Source organism: Sciurus vulgaris (assembly GCF_902686455.1).
Source record: "Sciurus vulgaris genome assembly, chromosome: 6".
Classification (NCBI taxonomy): domain Eukaryota; kingdom Metazoa; phylum Chordata; class Mammalia; order Rodentia; family Sciuridae; genus Sciurus; species Sciurus vulgaris.
Window position 1 is genome coordinate 78,811,466 of NC_136466.1, and position 20,922 is coordinate 78,832,387.

Below are 20,922 nucleotides of genomic sequence, written 5' to 3' on the forward strand. Positions count from 1 at the left end.
ACTAGTTTTTCCTTAATTTATTTATTTGTTCCAGTATCTAATCCAAAACCCCACATTGTGTTTAGTTTTCTTGTCAATTTAGTCTCCTCAAATTTGTGACCAGCTGCTTATTCTTTTTTTATTTTCCCATTATCTTGACCCTCATGATGAGTACTGGGTAGATAATTTGTATAATGTTTCTTACTTTGGGTTTGTGTGACATTTTCTTATTTTGATAAAGGTTGTTCATTTTGGCAGGAATACTACAAAAATGATCAGGAAAAAGGTGATTTTCTATGTGTTATTTACCAGTGCAGTTAACCTTGATCATTTGATTAAGGTGCTATCTGCTGTCTGCTGGGTCTGTCCACTGTAAAGTTAAAGTTTTTTTTCTTTTTCTTTTTTTTTTTCCTTTTCAGTGATAAATACCTTTGGTATTATTTCAGTGTCCTGTTCTTCCTCCAGCTTTCACCAACTGCTTTTAGAATAACCCTTGGTGGATCCCACATGCAGGATTTATTACTGCAGTCTTTGCCTGATTGTACTTTTGTACTTTCCACATTCCTTCTTCACTTATTAATTGGAGTTCTGTAAGGAAAAACTGTGCCTCCTTGCCTGTTTATATCATTATGGACTTGTAGGTACTTATTTTATTAACTAACATCCAATATTGTCATCATTTATTTTAATATTCAAATTGATCCAGATTTGGTCATTGGCAACTCCTTGTAATTGAATTCTGTATTCTATCTGGACATGCCCCCATTCTTTAAAAAAAAAAAAAAAAAAAAAAAAAAAAAACTTCTTTTTCAGACATCATAAGATGTTCCAGAATCATCTTGGGTTTTCCCTGACCCAGTCCTAAAATCAGCCATTTCTCTAAGAAGCACTGATTTCTTTTATCAGAGAATGGTATTTAGACACTAAAATCTGAGTGCTCCTAATCCCTTTCAGCAAAAAGAGCTAGAAAGTATATTAGTATGTGTGCTAAGCACACAGACCCATCCCACCCACCATATTATATGTGTGTGTATGTGTACACATACTGAAAACCATGAATTCATTCTAATACTATGGTTCTAATAAATACAAAGTTCATTTTAAGTCTCTTGCTTTTTCTTATTTCTAAAAATGAAGACTGGTTATCCTTTATGATCCTAGATTACATATAAAGTACTTACTGAATTGCTAACTGATACTCCTATAAGAAATAGATTTACCAACTACAGTGAGTGTTTGCTTATAGTTCTTTTTGGTTTTCATCTTATAATATTCAGTCAAAATGATGTTTTTGAAAGCAACTCAAATTAATTCTTTTTTAATTTTTTAAGTTGTCAATGGATCTTTATTTTATTCATTTATATGCAGTGCTGAAAATCAAACCCAGTGCCTTGCATGTGCTAGGCAAGCGCTCTACCACTGAGCCACAACCCCAGCCCAGCTCAAATTAATTCTTAACCCTGTTCCCTTCAACATGGTTGTGTTATTCATCTGGGTTATGCTGCTTATTTTCAATACAATTGGGTTAATTTGTTATTATTTCTATTCCTCTTTGGTTTCCCCACATTTTTTTTTTTAAATTTTTTGGAAGTCTATAAAGCATTACTAGGTTCAGAGAGTTAAAGCTATATACAAGAAAGATTTTCAGAAGTCTTTGCTTCCTTCTTTCCTTTTCTACCAACCTTAATAAATAAATCTGTATAGTTTCTGTTTTATCCTTTCCATATTACTTTTGCACAAATGAACAGATTCATATGTATTTTATTATATTCCCTTCAATCTTATTTGAAGGGTATAGCACATCACATGAAATTTTTTTGCATTTTGCTTTTCTCACTTAATGATTTGGAAATCATTTCAAATTCTTGGTGATATTCTTTACTTACTTTTTACAGACTCGTATTAAATTGTATGGGTATAGCATAGTTCATTCAACCACTTTGTAGGCATTTAGGCTGTTTCCATTATTTTGCAGTTACAATCTACACTATAATAGATATACTCATATTTATGTACTATTAGAGCTATGTTTTAAAGGTATGTTCCCAGGAGCAGAATTTCTTGGCCAAAATTAAGTGCATATGTGCTTGAATCTTTCAGTAACTCTGTCACCTGTATGCCTATGGAAATGACTTTCAGTGGGTTAATGTACATTTTGATCAACCTACAAGTTACTGAACTACAAATTTGTGTAATTTTAAAAACTTTCTTCATTAGTTACACTTAGCAATATGTTACATATGCTAAATGAATAAATATGCTAAAATTGCATTGGAATTAGAAATTAGTCTTGCATAGTTTCTCCCTTTTCGAGACTCAATAAATACCATTGTAATGTGTCAACAAGCCTCTAATGAAGGTAGTAATCCTACATTACATTTAGCACACTATCAGCCCAGGTGCAGTCTACAAGTTCATGATCACTGATAGAGAGTAGATAGTTCAATAACTCTAATAGTGACATAATGACTGAGTACTTTTTAATGCTGTTATTTGCTCAGAACTTCTTTATTTTCAAAACTCTTTCACAGCTTTTCATTTTATATCAACTGCACCACTAGTATGGTTTAGGAAAATAGCAAATAAACCATGACATTTATTTATTTATTTATTTTTTAAACCATGACATTTATGTAGTAAAAAGCCCCTTATATGTATTATCTTATGTGAGCCTCAGACTAACCCTGTGAAGTAGGCATGAGCTATAGTCAACATTACCATTACCAGGTAAGGAAGCTGAGACTCAGAAAAGTTAAAAGTTAACACGACCTCATCCTCAGATCAGACATCTCAGAAGTAATGTGGCTAGAACTGAACTTGAGACTGTAACACACACTACGGGTTTCACAGCTAACTCTTGAACAATGAAAACATTTCCAGAGGCACCCCACATTCAGGGAGTGATAAATTTCTTAGTATATATTTTGAATGAAAGATTCCATTGGGCCTCTCATGAAGTTGGTTGCCTAAGAGCTCTATTTGGTCCTAAACAGAAGTAAAGAGAAATATATTCTGAGCATATGCAGGCTCCAGTGTCATCCTGGGCAAAGCTGGGTGACAGAGTGAGCACTGGCTTTGGAACCAAATAATCTGTTCGTATTGTATTTCTGCCACTTTATTAGAGCTGGGCATTACTTTTCTTTAAAATGGATACTGTTCTGAAGGACTGTTAGATTAAGAATAGTTTTCTCAGGGATATCCTCTCTGATGACCACCTGTCTCTCCGTCTGAATGTTATTCTTCTCTAGTGTTCAGTCTATTTCCTTTAGAGCACTTGTCACAATTTAGAATTATATTTACTTAGATGTTTATTTGTTTCACAGTCTTTTCTGCTAGAATATAAGCTTCATGACATTAAAGACTGCATGTTTTTGCTACTTTATATCCCTTGTGCCTACTCTCATACCATTAATCACTAAATAAATATTTCTGGAGTGAATCTTGCCACTTCCTTGAACTTTTTTTTACTCAGGCCACATAGCATGACCTACAGCTCCCTTGTCCTTTCTCATCTCTCTACCCTTGCACATGCTATTTCCTTCGCCCAAAATACTTACCCTCACTTCCTTGTTTTTCTGGAGAATTCTTGTTTGTCCTTCAAGACCTAGCTTAACTCTTCTGTGAGAGTTTCCTTACTGTATCCCTCCTGCCCTGAAGAATGAGGGGCTACAGTTAGCGGTGTATTCAATTAATATTTTTAAGAACCTACTCTATTCCAGGCATGTGTTAAATGCTAGGCATTCAGCAGGGAATAGGAGTTGTCAGATAATATGAGAAAGGGGCCATAGAAAAGTAAAAATAGTAACATTGCCAGTTGTAGTAAATGATAGGGTGAACAGTTTTGAGAAGCTGACCTTTGATTTGATAAGTGAAAGGTGAGAAGGAATTAGAACTGAAAGAATAGTATGGCATTGTATCCTATTTACTTGGCTATTCCCATTTTCCATTCCCACCCCAACCACTCACACCAACCAAGCGCCCTACTCAACCATCTCACTCTGAGCTCAGTAGATCTCAGTGTCCACAGTAACCAGCACAGGCTCAGCATGTCATCATGCCACATTTCCACCACTGGAAGTGCAACTTGTTAGAATTGCCAGGTGTCTGGCCCCATAATTCTGATTTAGTATATCTGATGTGCAACCAGGTGTGAGTGTTGGCTCCCAACTTAAAATTCACTTCCTCACTTATTGTCTGGTGACTTTAGGAGAGTTACTAGACCTCTCTGTGACTCAGTTTCCTTATCTTTAAGGTAGAAATAGCATTAAGACTTCATAGAGTTACTGTGAGGATTAAATAAGATAATGCACCTGAAATTCTTAGCCCAGGGTTTGGCATAGGGAAAGTGGTCAATAAATTGTTTGCTTAAGAACCCATGAGTTGTTTTTTGAATAAATGAGTTAAGGAAAAATAAAGTTTAATTCTAACTTCAGTAAATAGAACTAGGTCAAAACAAAACCTGAATATCCTGATTCATCTCATTTGTTACATACTTTAATTTGGACAAGAAAGAAAATGCAAAGGAAAACACCAAACACTGGTGAATTTTTGTCTTGAGTCTATACCTATTGACTATTCATTTGCTTATAAAGCAGCCTCTGAAAGCTTCTCATAGCATTTGATTTGCCTTTTCCTGGTTAGTTCAGGACTTTTATGTATTAGTCTTAAACCTCAATAAAACAACTGTATACAATTTTCCAACATTGGGCTGTCCTGCAATTTGTGCTTTGTCATCTTTTAAAAATCACAGTTTTAGCACTTTGCACTGAAAGGGATTTCTCTTATGTATCTCCTACTTCATTTATCATAGGAGATCCTCAGGGTATCATAACCAATGAAAGTTACAACAATACCAGAGAGAATGGCAATTTTCTTAGGCCAGAGACACCAATGGAATTAACCTGGGAAATTGCTCCAACTACACAAAAATAGTATTCAAACCATTTCCCCAAATATTTAGTGATTAGCAAATTTCACCACCCTACTCCCTATCTGGAAAGCTTTAAATACCAAAACAGCATGTACAAAGATGAAAACAGTGTCCAACTGGTGGCATGAGGAATTTTAAATAATTTCTATTTTGTATTTTTACTGTGAGGCACTGGGATCATGATTGTTTTTATAAACATTATATATTTGGTTACTTGGGGTACTTACATATTGGAATGCAATGGGCATGAATTTTCTAGTAAAAATAAAAGTTACTTAAGTAGTAACAAACAGGTTTTGCCAAGTAATTTCTTCTGAGTTGTATTTATTTACATAAATAATGCATTCACTCTTATCAATCTGTCAACACACTTCAAAAAATACTATCCACCTTTAATTTTGCAGAAATCATGCTATCTAAGGAAATGATTAGAAACAATTTCTCTTTCCTTTTTAATAGTAGTGGCATTGTTTTTATGGTTTCTATTCACAGACCAATGTGTCATGAACTAAATCTGCCTGGAGGTATTAGAATCTGTTTTTATGCTTCATAAATATTGAGATGAGCACAACTATCAAATCAGAAGTTTCTAGAAAAGAGCTACATTACCTGACTGGTGGCTCTGACAGGGTGATGGGTTATGGAGCTTTACAGGGATAAGTAGTTCATATTGGAGATTATGGGATAAGTGTGTGCACTACAGCAGTGGCACAATGCTGAACAGTCAAGAACATTGGAGATACTGTCATAGTTTTCGGATGGCAGGCTTCATTTTATATGTTAATAGAAGGAAGATTTCTGATATGGTGAGGAAATTTGCTATAACAAATGCATTTACTGTACTCTAGCATGGCACCAATTAAATTCAGCTATATATATGATATACTCTTAATTCCTAACAGTCCCAAAAAGGACTAATGTGAAAAATATTATATACCTGTACATTTTGCAGTCATGAACAGATGGAAAAAATTATGCTGATTTGAAAAGAAATTCACATGTGGTATGACACACCTCAAAATGGTGTTTGCATGAGTTTTTCTTTTAAAAAATTGTTAAGGTTGTCTCGGACAAAATGTAGTTAGTTCTTGGGGGTTTTGTAATGCTATATCTGTAATTCATTTTAATTTATTCCTTCTGCAAATGTGGATATTTGAAAGTATAGGTAACCTTGTAATGAGTAAAACTGATAAAAGGTTGTGTCCAATGAAAGGGAAATTATGGAATGATTATTCACTTTGCAAAAGAGTTTGTCATAGGGCAAGCTTTCCTAAAGCATTTCAAATTTAATTTAGTTTATAAAACATTCATTTGCACACAACATTTCAGGAACAAATTTAGTGAGGAAATTAGAGAAATAGTCATAATAAGATAGAGCTCCTTTACACTGCTAATATTAATGCTTTCTTTCTCTTTGACTGTCTTTGCAGCACTGATAGCCATTGGGCGATACAGCATGACAATAGAGACTGTGGATGTTGGATGGTGCAAAGAAATTACAGACCAAGGAGCCACTCTGATTGCACAGAGCAGCAAATCTCTGAGATATTTGGGGCTGATGAGATGTGATAAAGTAAGAGTTGTCTATCAAGTTGTTTGTTTTCTACATCTCAGTGTACTGAATAGCTCAATATCATATTCTCTTTCTTTTTCCTGTGCCTATACATCTGTATTTAATAGTATGAATGTATGTGTATATACATATACCCTCATGTATATATGTGTGTGTGTGTGTGTGTGTGTGTGTGTGTGTGTGTGTGTGTGTATATATATGCACATTCACACACATTATTCAAACTATACATTTTGGGCTTGGTTTTTAAACTAATCTGAGATTATTTTGCATTTCTCTGTTAAATAATGAATTTTGTGCTTAAGCAGAATGAAAAAAGCAATCATATACAGTTACCTTAGATTTTGGCATTCTGTTGATAAGCCCTTGAACCAAAATTAAAAATGTTGCAGAGCAAACTGCACTTTGCAGGGTCTAATAGCAAAATTCTATTCTGAGTTCACATTTTTCTGTAATAGTAAGGTGGAAAGAACAGTGCCAAATTGTTTTTTATAAGTATATAATTTCAGTGCTCAACATCTCTATATTCTTGCTGTTTGGAGACAAGAAAGGGTCAGTGAGGGGGTGTGTAGGAGTCTGTGTCTCCCCACACATCAGATGCCACTCCTATCAGATGATTACAAATGGGCCCAGAGGCTCTGCCTATGGTGCTGGCCAGGGATGTGAGTGTGATTTTGAGAAATGGTGTCACATTTAACACATGACACTTTGAAGACTGAGAAAAAAGATAATAAAAACTCATACTGAATGCCAGGCACTAAAAAGATGTTTTCCCCTCTATGACTTCCATGTTTTCCCTGTTACAAATCTAAGAAATAGTTGTTTGCATTGTCAAGATGAGAAAATGGAGGCTCAGAAACATCAGGCACTGGCCAAAACTATTCATCCAAGGTCTTCTTTGAGGTCTGTGTCCAATGCTTTCAGCCGACTGGGGGCTACTTGCTTGGAAAAGGTTTACGTACTAAAAAAGTATCTGGCATTTTATACCATTATATATGTGCGTGGTGTTTGTGCAATGATGATTAGGGACAAATCCAACAAAAGAATGTAAAAGTAAATACACATGCTTCTCAAATCATACGTTTTCTAAATGTAGCAGGTTTGGGGCAAATAGAAAAATGGAACTTATCCCTTATATACTTTGTCATTTTTGCTAATTGACTTAAATTTTTCTCCAAATATTTTTAAATCCCAACTCATTCTAGACATTTGCCAGTTAGTTAACAGATTCTTTTAAAAAAATATGTATGTATATTCTCTGTCCAGCCAGCCTAGAAAACTACCCATTTTGTATCTTAGCAACCAGCTGAGACCCAGCGGTTGCAAGTCTGCTCCAGATCTCACTACTAAGTAACCTAACACTGCTACTAACCCTGTCATTTTAAAATGACTTCTTTCAAACTAAGCTAAGGAGTCTACAATAGGCAGAGTGCTCTCAAAACAGATAACAGTGACAGCAGAACTCCTCTACCTTGTAACCAGAAGGAAAGCTACATGAGTGCTGTCAAACCAAGGACACCAAAATGTATGCATTCAAATGCATTTAGGCATTCACAACCATTCTCAGATATCACCAATCACCATATTTCTAGTCCATCCTTTTTTTTTTTTTTTTTTTTTTTTTTAACTAGGGATTGAATCCAGGGGCATTTAACCACTAAGCCACATCCCCAGTCCTTTTTATTTTTTATTTGAGACAAGGCCTCACTAAGTTGCTGAGGCTTAGCCCACCCTCTTTAGATTTGTTAAGATCAGCTCCACCTTCAGAGATGAATTGCAGAAATTATATGTTCCTGTTAGAACAGGGAAAGATCATACCAAACATATTTTCTGACCAACATTTTGCTGATTTCAAGTTAAAGATTTCAAGTCCTTTTTTTTTTTAACCCAAATGAAAATTAGTTCAAAATGGGTAGAGAGGTTGCTCCCATTAGCAGTATAACCTAAGCATTATAGCACACTCCTTGGACAGCCACTGAATCCTTTTTCCAACCAGAGAGTTACTCTGCCAGTCCAATGGTTCTAACAATGCTGTCTGGCCATAGCCTGCTGCAGCACAGCCCAACCCAAGGAGATACTGGTCCCAGCTTGCTGTCTGACTTTTTGAAACTCAGATCATCTCAGAGCCAAACACACAGGGTTCCATGAGGACAGAAGACATTTCCAAACCACACACAAAATGCAAGTAAAGACTTGCACAGAAAGGCCTACTTCTTGGTTTAGTTGGAAGGAAACCTAAAGTAGCTATTCCACTTTCAAGTTTTGCATTATGCCATCTATCTCCAGAGTTTAAATTATCATAGAGATTCAAAGAAAGATTTGAGCAGAGAAAAAGACATTAATAGTGAGGGCATTTTCTCTGGAGCCAGATTTCAGGTTCAAATCTGGATTCTGCATTATTAGTGTAATCTCGGGCAAAACTTGTTTCCTACTTGTAAAGTGAGGATGATTCTAGTACATGTCTTGTGCTTGAGAGCATTTAAATGAGTTAACATGTTTTAAAAATCACTTAGAACACTGTTTGTTATATATAAAATGCCTTACATTACTGATATTCTTATCATTAATGTCATTCTATTAACCTGTGCTATATTTGAATTTCCAAGTGAGAAAAGATTATATTACCTGCTATCCCATTTTGACTGGATATTGAAAATAAAGGAAGAAAGTAGATTTAGATTAGAGAACATGTCTTTGTAATTTTTCCTCATCTTAATTTAAAATTAAGAAAGATTATTATTTTCTATAAAAGATATCAATAATAGCACTTTCTGCACACTTTAAAAATAATAACAACTAATGTCTCCATGGGATGCTATGTATTTGGGTGCAACTTTCTATCTACTAAGAAAAATGAAAAAAGATTTGCAGTGCTAGAAATCAGTGAGTTGAAGATAAAATTGTTCATAGGTAGGGAAAGAGAAAGTAACAAGAAAAATAAAGGCAAAAATAAGAATAGTAACAAAAAAATAGAGAAAAGCAAGGGTTAGGTCATGGAGAAGATCCACTGTCTCAATCTGTGATGATTTGTGCCACTGAAGAACAAAATTAATATGGGTCTATCCTATACCTTCACCAGATCTACTAATCCCTAATAAAAATCATTAGTTTGCCTTCTCCTCTCCTTCCTGCATACCAACTAGAGCTAGCCAAGGGGCAAGAGAGCTCAACATCTACACAATTAACCCCAGAATGAAGAATGTTGTCAGCGAGATCTCTGCACTGAAGAGAAATGGGTTTGTAATGTCTTTGTGTCCATGTGCTCATGTTCTGTGATCCTGAGAAATAATGAAGTCTAGTTGCATTTTTTTTTTCACAAGGAGTAAGTTTCCTTTGGGACCATTTACATATAATTCGAAGGCTATATCTTATTAATCCAGTGCTTTCTTCCTCACTCCAGCTTTTGAGGAATTGCAAAAATAATAAAGTCTCTTTTATTTGCTGTAGAAAAAGTGTTTCTCCTCTCTCCATCCCTGCCCTTAGGTAAGCAGAGAACAGAAACATTAAACATATTCTTTGCTAAAAACAACATGTACTTGGATTATCAAACAAATTCTAAACTGAACTGCAATAAATTTGAAGGCAACATCGCTGATTCCCAGGGAGGAATCCTCCAGCCATTGATTCAACAAATGCAGCATTCCCCATGAAGTTGTAAAGTTAGGAAGTGCATTAAGAAGATCCTGTTTGAGTAGCTTTTCCGATTGCTGGATGGATAAGCATGTTAGAGGGTTTTGAAGCTGATGGCATATAATCTCCTGAACTTTAGAGCATTGTAGGAACTGAGAGAAGAAAACCTTGTGTGAGACGGCTTTGATGAATTGGAGTGAGCTTATATTCTTAAAGACTGTTCAAAGGCTTATTTGACCTTGGGAATTAGAGTTGACCTGAAATCACCTATCAACTTAACTCACATTTATTTAGTGATTTAGTTAAAAAATCTTGTATAATCAATGGGACTCTCTAATAAGAGCATGCGTGTGTACTCCGGTTTCCACAATTATAGACAGTGACTTGGTCACAGAAACCGTTTGCATGACTTCAGTGAATTCTCGACTTATAATAATATGGTATTTTCCTCATTTCTTGCAAGGCAGCTTGGATGAAGAACAAAACTGAAAAGGACAAAAAAAAATATTCATGGGAAAGCTGTAGGGCAAATGGAAATGCAGTGTTCAAGGTTAATGAAAAATGTTTGGGGTAACAAGGTTGGTGGGAAGGGAGAGAGCACAGTGGCATGGCATTGGCTGAGAAACCAGACCTCGCCAGAGGCAGCCTGGCTGGTTTGGGAACCTCTACAGTGTGCGTTAATACTGGAGTTTGGAGACACAGGGCCTGAATTATGAGCAGTGAATAACATCATAAACGTAGCAATTCTCAAATGCCAAACCCTTGTGAAAAGCAGTTGGATGGAGAAATGCTGGAGCTTTTAAAAGCTCCCTTTCACTTTCTTTCTTTCTTTCTTTCTTTCTTCCTTTTTCTTTTTTTTTTTTTTTTTTTAACTTCATGCAGAACTAATTTTATACACTGTTCATTTGATTTGAAAATGCCAGCGTCTGGGGTATCATTAAAAAGCGTTATTGAGGGAGCCACTCTTGGCAAAGCTTTTGCTTAACATGCTTAGTTTTTATGTCTCTGCAGTTATAGATGAGAAGGAGAAAGTGTGCCTTGATTTACCCAAGGCAGTTTCTCTACCTTGCCCTGAACAAGTAGCTGCCCTTCTGCTGAGAGCTCTTCTTCTTGGCCAGTAGCGGCGCCTGGAGGGCTGTGGGGCCTCTTGACTTAAGGAATAGACATAAATAGATTGTGAAAGGTCCACCCCAATGTCCTATGACCAAAGCCTCTTGGAATTTCTTTGATTTCTAGTTGACATAAATTAGAATTACACAGGCGTGAAGAGTCGGCCCAGAAAAGATCAGAGAGGCTGCTGGGGGAGGAGAGTTGCCTCTGTGTGATCCTATTGATTATCCAGCTGCCTTCAGGCCAGGGGCCTCTTGTGGAGGCTGCTATTATTGATCCACACTGTGAAAATAATCGAATTAATTCATTTCTCATCAAGTTGCCACTGCCAAGACCTTCCTCCTCACCGGCCCCAGTTCCTGAAGTTTTTAGTCGAGAGAGATAAGTGATTTCTTTTAATAAATGTTGTTTGTTATGTTCTTCAGGACATAAGAAATACCATTTTTCACAGGGAGTTCCTCATTTAAATGGTAGAGAGATTTTATTTAATGAAATCAATGAGAAGCTAATACAGAAAGCAAGTAATAGAAACCAGCCCACTCTCTCAAACCAGGAGTCTGGTTTACAACCTTATGAGATCAAGGGCCAAGTTTTGTGTGCCCAATTGAACATAAAAATATTCAGGAAAATTTGACCACTGCATTTTTCAGGAAGTAATTATGGTAAGAGAAAGCCTCAACAACCTAAATATTTCTATGGAGATTGAATTTTTATCAGCTTGTTTAGGAATCGTGAGCAGGAAAGCCCTATGGGGAAAATAATATAGGACTCTGTAACTAATATACAGAACTAACTGGAAAAATCAGTTTAAGGGAAGAATAATTTGTGGGTCACTGTGACCAGGACTGTTTTGGTAGCAATTCAGCCATGAAACAGAGTGTATACCTGCAGGGATTCTCCTCTTCCCTGCTACATGTGCACAGCTGTTTTCACATTGCCCTTGGCCAAAATTTAAGATGCAAAATTAATGCCATATCAAAGAAAATAAAGTGGAAAAAAAAGAAAGAAAGAAAACATTCTGTCCTAATAAGGGAGGAGTGGTCTGACTGTATTAGATTGTGCAGGCCTCTATCACAAGCAGCATAACCATCACCCACACGGCCCACCACGCCTCGTGCTCCCAAAGAAAGGGGCAATGAAAAATGGTGAGAGTGTAGCTGGGGCTCTAAAATCTGAACTTAAGTCCTTCACTTGAAGCATCAGCATCTTGTTCCTTTTGCTGATAAAACAGTTTCTCCAGGTGATTTTCACATAGGAGCACTTTAAAACACAGTTTTACAACCCTCTCCTGATTATTGCTGGTAATTGAAACAGGGAAAAACACATCAGCTGAAATTCAGAGCTTACCTCTCAACCTCATTTTAGTCAAAAGCTCCCATCTCCTCTTCTTCCAACCCTGTTCACTTGAACTGCTAAGTGGAATTGAAGCTACTTCCCACTATTTAAATATTAAACCAAGAAATGCTGGCACAGAGCTTTATGGAAGAGGTTAAATTGGTGAGCATCAGTGTCAGGCTGCTAGGTTTTCGAATTCTTCTATCACTTCACTATTTATAGGATCTTAATCTCTAAAAGCCTCAGTTAGTTTAATCTGAGATTCATCTGAAAAATGGGGATAAATAACACATCAGAGGGTTACTACGAAATCAAACAAATATTGCAATGAAGAACCTAACCCAAAGTCAGGCATACTGTAAGCACTCAATAAATGTTAACTTCTGTTATCATTAATATTGTTATTATTATTTTTGTATACATACCTACTCTGGAATCATTTATCTGATATTTTAACAGCCACCTATCCTTAGCAGAGTCATAATATTATAGCCATGAATATAAATTCACATGTTAAGATCTTAGAAAAACTAACCTCCTGAAACTCAGGCAGCAATTCTTAAAAATAATAGATTTTTTAAAATCATTAGGGCCCATTAAGTTATAGGGAAACATATAGAGGAAGAAGAAACATAGAGACCAGTAGGTCTCAGCTCTGTTTTTGAACAGAGTAAAGACTTGCCATGTTGAATGACCATGTCCAGGCTAAGACTTGCTTGGTTTGTTTTTCAGGAAAATTGACATCTGTGTAGAAACTTTAAGGGAACGTACTGCAAGCAACTGCTTGTGTTTTACTCCCCTCAGCTATGGGGTGGGATTGAAGAATAATGAAATTGTTATGTTTGTTTTAAAAAAGGAGGGAAGAAGAGAAACTACTGTTCCCTGAATACTGTAGGGTAGGTAGAATGCTATGTTGAAGTTTGCCTGAGGGTATCCTGAAGCATCATTGCTTTGCAGTAAATAGTCTCCTTGGAGCTTTGATTTGAAATATGAAGGAATTAGGTTATAGGATCATCTGACCAAGTAGAAGCATGTGTGTCCTGCAGTGGCCCAAGAGACTGAGGGGTTCCTGCAGGAGGAGGGGGAAATAGCTCCGCCTACAGTGAGACCCGGGCATTCAGCAGCAGGTGTCAGGTCCTGCCATGATGCACCCAGAGAAAATGCTGTTCTTATTTGTTAGTGGTATTTCAGAGAAAACCCAAGACTTTCTTCTCTTACTGTTATCATATATTTTATTCATTTATTCAGTAAATATCTATTGAGTGACTTACTTTGCTTCAGTCACTGTGACAGGTGACAGGTCAGGAAAAACAGTGAACAAGATGTAGTTCCTACCCCATGGATCCTGGGCATCCTGGGAAAGACAGACAAGCAAAAAGACAATTAGAACACTGTGAAATTGCAAATTATTTTTTAAAGGGGCATTTAAAATTAGTTTTAGTCTGAACAAAGATCCTCACTTTGATCTTGAGTCAGTTTTCAGCTCTAACTCTCTACAGTTCTTTTTTTTTCTGTCACCTATTAAAATTCTGAAAAAAGATTGTCTAGGAACAGTTCTCCTCACTTTCTCACTGTTCATTATAATCTCTTTCCATCCACTATGCTGCTCTTTTCAAAGTGACCAGTGCCCTCTGTGTCACCAAATAAGTGGCTATCTCTCTGTCCCTGGCTTGCTCCATCTCTTGGCAGTTACACCTGTGTGGTAGCCACTCTCTCCTTCCTGCTTCTTTGTGGCTCCTCCCTTCATCTGTAAAATGGACCTATCTCATTGGTTACTGAGAGGGATGAGTTAATTTGTATAAATGTCCTCACATGAGGCAAGCCATGAATGGTAGCTCTTACTTATTATGGTAATTAATTTTTACCTTTCTCATCCCTATCACTCTCCTTCTCCTCATTAGACTGGAAGTTCTTCTGTGTTATTTTACCAAGTCGTACAACAGTGGCTGGTACATAGTAGTTGCTAGATAAATATGTATTGAATTCTGGGTGGATGAATGGATTAGATTATGTTTCTCATTTGCAATGTCTACATCCAGAACAGTCCTCCTTTTATTACTTTATTTTAAATCTACATTTTGATTTATGTAGCTGAGAGCAACTTTGAATATCATTATGTCCCACTACCTTTTAATAATATGATATATTGTAAAAAGCATCTGAATGAAAGGATATAAATAAGAAAATTTCCACCTTGGAGTTAATGTGAATTTGCTGCAGCTGGGAATTTTGAGGGTAGCTGAAAGCACCTGGGGCTCAGGACAGACAGTTCAGGCCTCCACTGTATGGTTGACATCTTTCAGAGGGCAACACTGAAACATTCTGATTTGTATACAGTTCCTCTTCTGAAAACCAAAAAATATCTCCCTCTTTTCAGGTTCTTTAATCTACAGGTTTCCTGGTCACATTCAAGCAAGATAAATTTTTGCTCATAATAAATTTGTTTTAGGAAGCAGGTCAAATCCATAAATCTTACTGGATGGAAACTGCAATTTTAGAAAGACATTTTTTCATCAGGTGCCCACTTGGTGATTACCACTATCCTAGCCTTTATGTAAGAAAATAAAAACTGAAATCAAGACAGCCATTAGACACAAAAGAAAACATATTTTAGTTCAGAGTTTTCCTTCTCAATTATGTTTTTCAGCTTAACTTCAAGAGTTTAATTTAGAAACACCCAGATGTGTTCCATAAATACATTGCACTTACCACTCAGTGACTACATTAATTATCTTATTAGGGCCCAGTTTTTTCAAATAGTTGCTCTTTTACTGAAGCATTTAAAGCACCAGAGATGATGCTTTTAAGTGACTTTTTCCATCCTGGTGTCCCACAGTCATCTGTTTTGGTTCTCATCTGTGCTGCATGTGCAAATGTACAGATTTGAGCAATGGATCAAGTCTGTGACCAGCCGTTTGTGGCTCAGAGTAACCAATGCAAGACCATGTGCCTGGCTTGAAACATCCTTCTTGGTGGAGGATTGCTTGGTGATACAGGGAATGAAAATGTCACTAATTTTTTTTCTCTGACAGCCAGGTTGTTGGACTTCCTGTCACACTAATCTCTAATTAGAGGCTTCAGGTTAGCGAGCCCCAATTCTCACTTAACACTGCAGGCGTTTCTGTGATCCCCATCCTCCCAGGTTCTTTGCTGCTTTCTCACTGTGCTAATTCAAGTGAATAGAAGCAGTGCTAGTGTTAACAGGCAACCTACATTTCATGAAAAAGAGACAGCATGAAGCCAGGCCTGTTGTGATATTGACAGAGCATAGCACTTTCAATCATTGCAGATTCTGAAATGAAATGACTGCATTTGACAAAGTTGACTGAATTTATGAGACTGCCTCTGTCAGGTTCATTGCACTATCTGTATCTGTCTCTTTCTATGCTTTGGATTTTTAGATGAGTTCTTTTTTGCCACCCAAGAGTAATATTTCTTACCTCTATATTTTAAAAAGTACATCCTTACATACCTGAGGCTACTAATATGAGGTTCATGAGTGAGGCATACTGCATTATGGGTATTTTGTAATCAGCTGACTCACATATTCTGTGGGTAACTTTTAGGCTTCAATGAGACACTCAGTTTTTCTTCTTAAAACTGTATTAAATGCTTATTCATGAGCATCCTGTCCTCCCACAACATGAGTGGTCCCTTGAGGAAGCACTAGGTTCATATGAGAACTGTGCTTAGAGGAATCTTTCGTTCCTTCCCATCAGCTTTTGCGGAGATTGGGTAGCAGCCTTCTTTGTGCTAAACTAGAGACCTAAGGCCAGATGCTGAAAGAAAGGAAACCAGTCTGATCTTACCACATTCAAAGAAAAATACCTTTTGTTTCAGGCAGTGATAAGTAGTTGGAAAGAAGAGCACCAGTTTATTTTCTCCAGAACTGCAGACTAGGTTTAGTATAGAGAGCATCAGGAGAAGTAGGTGGGCACTTGTTTTATTTAAATAATCTTAATTTAGGTCTTGCTTTCAGATTCCCAAGGGCAGGAATCACCTGTGCCCTCTGTGATCATTTCAGTCAGCATTAGACCCATAGGTAACAACCTGAACTGCACCATTGAATCTCTGGGAGCCTTAAAAATACTGATGCCTGGTTCCCTCTCTACCAAGATTCTGATATAATTGTCTGGGATATGACCTGGGCATTGGGGCCAAAATATTCCCAGGTGATTCTAATGAGCAGATGGGATGACAACCACTGCATCCTTGTTTTCACTCTGGATTGGACACAATTTAATTCATCCCATACCACTAAACATGCATCCATATTGGCTATATATTAATCACTGTGGGGTTCCTGGCAGAAGATCTTGGTTTAAGAAAGGAAGAGGAAAGGAAGGGAATGTGAAGTTGCTTATAAGCAAGAGAAAGAGAACAGGGTACTTAGCAAGGAAGTTTCCCCTTGCTACTGAAGGGAAAGAAATGAGAGACTGTACAGTTCAAGTGGTGGCAGATTCCAGTTTCCTGCTCTAACCAAAGGGAAACCTGAGCAAAATGTGTTATGTCACCCACTCAGGGCCATGAGAAGTCCTGCTGCAGAGGGAGGGAAATAAAACCATAAAACTCTGCAGGCCACAGAGGGTTGGTGCATGTTGGCTGTGGAGGGTCCTAGGAAAATCAACATATCATCTGCTCTTTTATTCTTTTCTTAGTGTTCCAGTTAAAATATTTTAAACCACACTTCGATGACCTGTCTCCTTTACATGCAAATTTGGGGTGGTACTAAGCCTTGCATTATTTTGTCCTTCTCAATATGTGCCTATCTTGGAGCCTGTGGGTAGTAGTTGAAAGAGCGGTGGGGTTTATTTGAATATGCATTATCCACAAAGACTTGCTGGCACCTGGTAAATACCAGGTTCCATGGATATACAGTACAGTTTCGCAGAGAGCCACATAACTCAGAAAAGCAGACTGCAGAGGCATGTTGCCCCAGAGACAACAGTGTGCCTCTGGGCTGCTAGGAGTCAGCCCCTGGGGCTGTTAGCAGTGAGTGACATTGCCCAGGGAGTCTGTGAAGAGTGACAGACCAGTGTGAGGGCCAGAGCCCTGAATTAGAGGACAAGAGCTGAGTGTGCTATTTGTGAAACCTTCACAGATGCACTGTGGGCACCTTGCTTTTCCCACCTGCGTAGACAGGGATCCATTTTCTTTGCTCATCCCCTCCTCGGAGCAGAGCTTTAGTTTACTGGATGAGGCAAGAGACACATTGCATAGTTTACAAAGTAAAGGATGATTAGTTGTTGGGTACTAACTCATGAACTGGTTTCTTTTCTGCATTGTATGTATGTATTTAATGCACTTGATACACAGACTGATTCCTGCTTTTGTCCTTCAGAAGTCCACTTAAATATTTCTTTTGGAAACCCCTTTCCAGCATTCTGGGGGATCATCAGGTGCCCACTGTGGGCTTCCTTCCACAGCAACTTATCTTCCCCTAAGATCACTTCTCAGACATTGATGTTGTTCATTGTCCCTGCTGGGATATAAGCTCCAAGGAACTGGGTGGACATTCTACCTCTGGAACAAGAGAAAATGTGTTCAGGAGAGAGATGGAAGAGAAAGCAATGCCAGTTTCTACCATTGTTGAGTTGGCCCTGTCAAAAGGTCTCTTTTTAGTCTTGTGACTTTATCATATTTCTATCAGACTTCAAAGATTCATGCACCCACAGCTTTACAACAGCATATTCTGCAGGCCAAGTGGGATCCATTATCATTTACATCCCCATGGAGAAGCCATTTCAAAAAGACTGTCAAAGCCTTGGGAGTGGGGTGGGGGGAGGGTGTTGCACATGCACATGCGCCAACTACAGTCATTTTATTTTTAATGTTACAAATGAATGTCAGGAACATTTTGCTGGGCAGGTGGGTAGGCCCCCGTCTGACACTTTCTGTACCTCACTATGTTACTGAGATGTCAGGGAAGTGTTGTTCAATGAAGAAAGCACTGTGTGTTGGAGTCCTGAATTCAATCCCATTTATTACTAGTAGTGTGGCTCTGTGTGAAATACCAATTCTGCCTGAGTCACAGTCCATCTATGTTATGATTAATGTTCAGATGCCTGGGAAATAGTAGATGTTCACTGAATAAATTTCCTCCCATTCTCCCCCATCCGTACTGAAATGGGGATATACATTTATTTTGCCTTGTTGCTTATTAGGGTAAAAAGTTAACAAAACTTTATAAGTGTTTTACCAAAATAAACCATACCAAAGAAAAGAAGAGAGTTGAACAATTTTCTATCACATAAATCCTAATCTTTTGTGTTTATCATTGGAAATGTGGGTCATTATGGGCTGGAGATAATAATCTATTGCATGTTCCCCAGAGTACCACATGCCAAACACCACTGTGACAATAAAACCAACCCAAAAACAAAGCCCCTCTGATTTCCATTTGCCTCCAGGTAGGGGTGAAGACATATCAACTCCTGAAGCCCAAGCAATCAGTAGAAATAGCATTGCTTTGAGTCAGAAGACTTCTGACTAAGTCAGTTCCCTCTCTGCCACCAGAGAACTTGGACATCCAAAGGAACCTTAAATGTCAACAAAATTTTCCAAGTCTTTTGTCAGCCTCTCCTAGATCTGCCATCCTAAGTTGACTGTTGGTGCAAACCAAAGTATCAAGTCCTCGGAACTGTATGGTATTTGCAAAGTTTTGGAATTCTGCTCACATCTAGTACCATTAGAATGTCTGTAAGTTTACACACCCAGTGTAGTGTGTCATTAATCTCCAATAAGGAGGATTGCCATCAATTAATCCAAAGTATAGCTTAGTCATCTCTAGAGTACTACCTGATGGACACATGACCCAGCAAAAATTGCCAAACCACCATCATCAGCTCCTTTATTCTCTGGTGAAAAATTACTAGAGGGTTCAGAAAATGTGCATCTAGAAATAGGGTGCCCATGATTTCAAACAGAAAAGATAATAGCCCAGAGAATCACTGTGGGTATGAATTTCAAAGAATTAAGGAATTTGGAGTGGCCATAATGTCAAGACTTTAGGCTGCTACTGCTGTGGCTGGCACAATATTGGAACAAGATGAATTTATCTCTAAAATTTCTGATGCAGTATCATTGCTTTTCCACTTAATATATACTCAATAAGGCTACTTATATATTAATTTATCCAGGAGATATTTACTGAGTATGTACTCTATGCTAGGCATGCTCTGAGTACTAGGGATTTGGCAGTGAAAAAAAACAACAAAAATTTCTGTCTCATGGAACTTATATTCTAATGGGGTAAGAACATATCAGACAGTGTGTGTAGGACTGAAAACAAAGAGATAACTAAAATACTCTTTGTTGCCAAGGAACTTAACTATCTGGGAATAATGCATTTTGTTGGTATTTAAAACAGTGTTCACTTTCTGTAGGAAAACTTTCTCCAATAAAGAACAAGTGACTCTAAATGGCTTATTCTTAAATGTGACCTGATATTCTCAAATGTCATGTTGCTTTTCCTAACAAGAAACATGTTCTGTTTTATAACATGAATTATAGAGGAAATAAGAATCATAATGTAAATGATTTATTCAGCAAATTTTATCAGAAATTATATTTTTTGAACAACAGTTATCATTAAGAAAATAATTCCAGCGTAGGCTTACACTTACCTGGAACTTTCTGGAGAAAGTACTGATAAGGAGCAGGGGGAGCTATGATGGTCTAGATAAATTGGTTAAATTGAATCTCCCGAATTCTGAGGGTTCTCTCCTCACCTTCCATAGCAGCAGCAGCAGCAGCAGCAATATAATGAAATTATGGTGTGATTTACCTTAATTAGCATAGCAATTTGCCTCACATTTTCAAAAAGTGCTAATAGATGTTAACTCAAAATAGATTAAAATACCAGACAAATTACCACTACCTTAAAAAGAGTTATAATAATTTTGAAGATTTAAATTATGGTTGTACAGTCTTTAGAGAGAACTATAAAATCCAATCTTTCATATATTTTTTAAAACACCTATGGTACATGCTTTTTTTCCCCCTCTTTAATCACAGTAATTTCTTCAAATGACACTGCTACATATTTCTTCAGGAAGATACACTGCATTTTTCAAATTTCATGTGTAATATACGAATTGCCATTGATAATTTTCAGCAAAAGGGGAAAAACTGAATATAGAAAACCAAGAATCATGGAGAAATTTTGAAAAAACACCTTTATCTCTATGCTCCCTTTTTTATATTACATACATTTTATGAGTTGGAACAAAGAAAGATTCTTTTTATTCCAGCAAGTGGAATTGCACATGACAAAATCTGTAGAAATCTCTATGCGAGCGTAGGGTTTAAAATGATATGGATAGTCCTGTTGTCTTAACTCCTCTACAGCACCGAAGCACTTATG

The 20,922-nt window shown here is 37.2% G+C and overlaps 1 protein-coding gene across 3 annotated transcripts in view; it reads left to right on the forward strand.

Annotated features, from left to right (window-relative positions):
- FBXL17 (F-box and leucine rich repeat protein 17) overlaps positions 1 to 20,922 on the forward strand; it is a 544,511-nt gene that overhangs the window by 517,749 nt on the left and 5,840 nt on the right. For all 3 annotated transcript variants that reach the window (XM_079143523.1, XM_079143522.1, XM_079143524.1), the window contains one exon: positions 6,340 to 6,482. In XM_079143523.1, the coding sequence (XP_078999649.1) occupies positions 6,340 to 6,482 (143 nt within the window). The remainder of the gene's footprint in view (positions 1 to 6,339; positions 6,483 to 20,922) is intronic.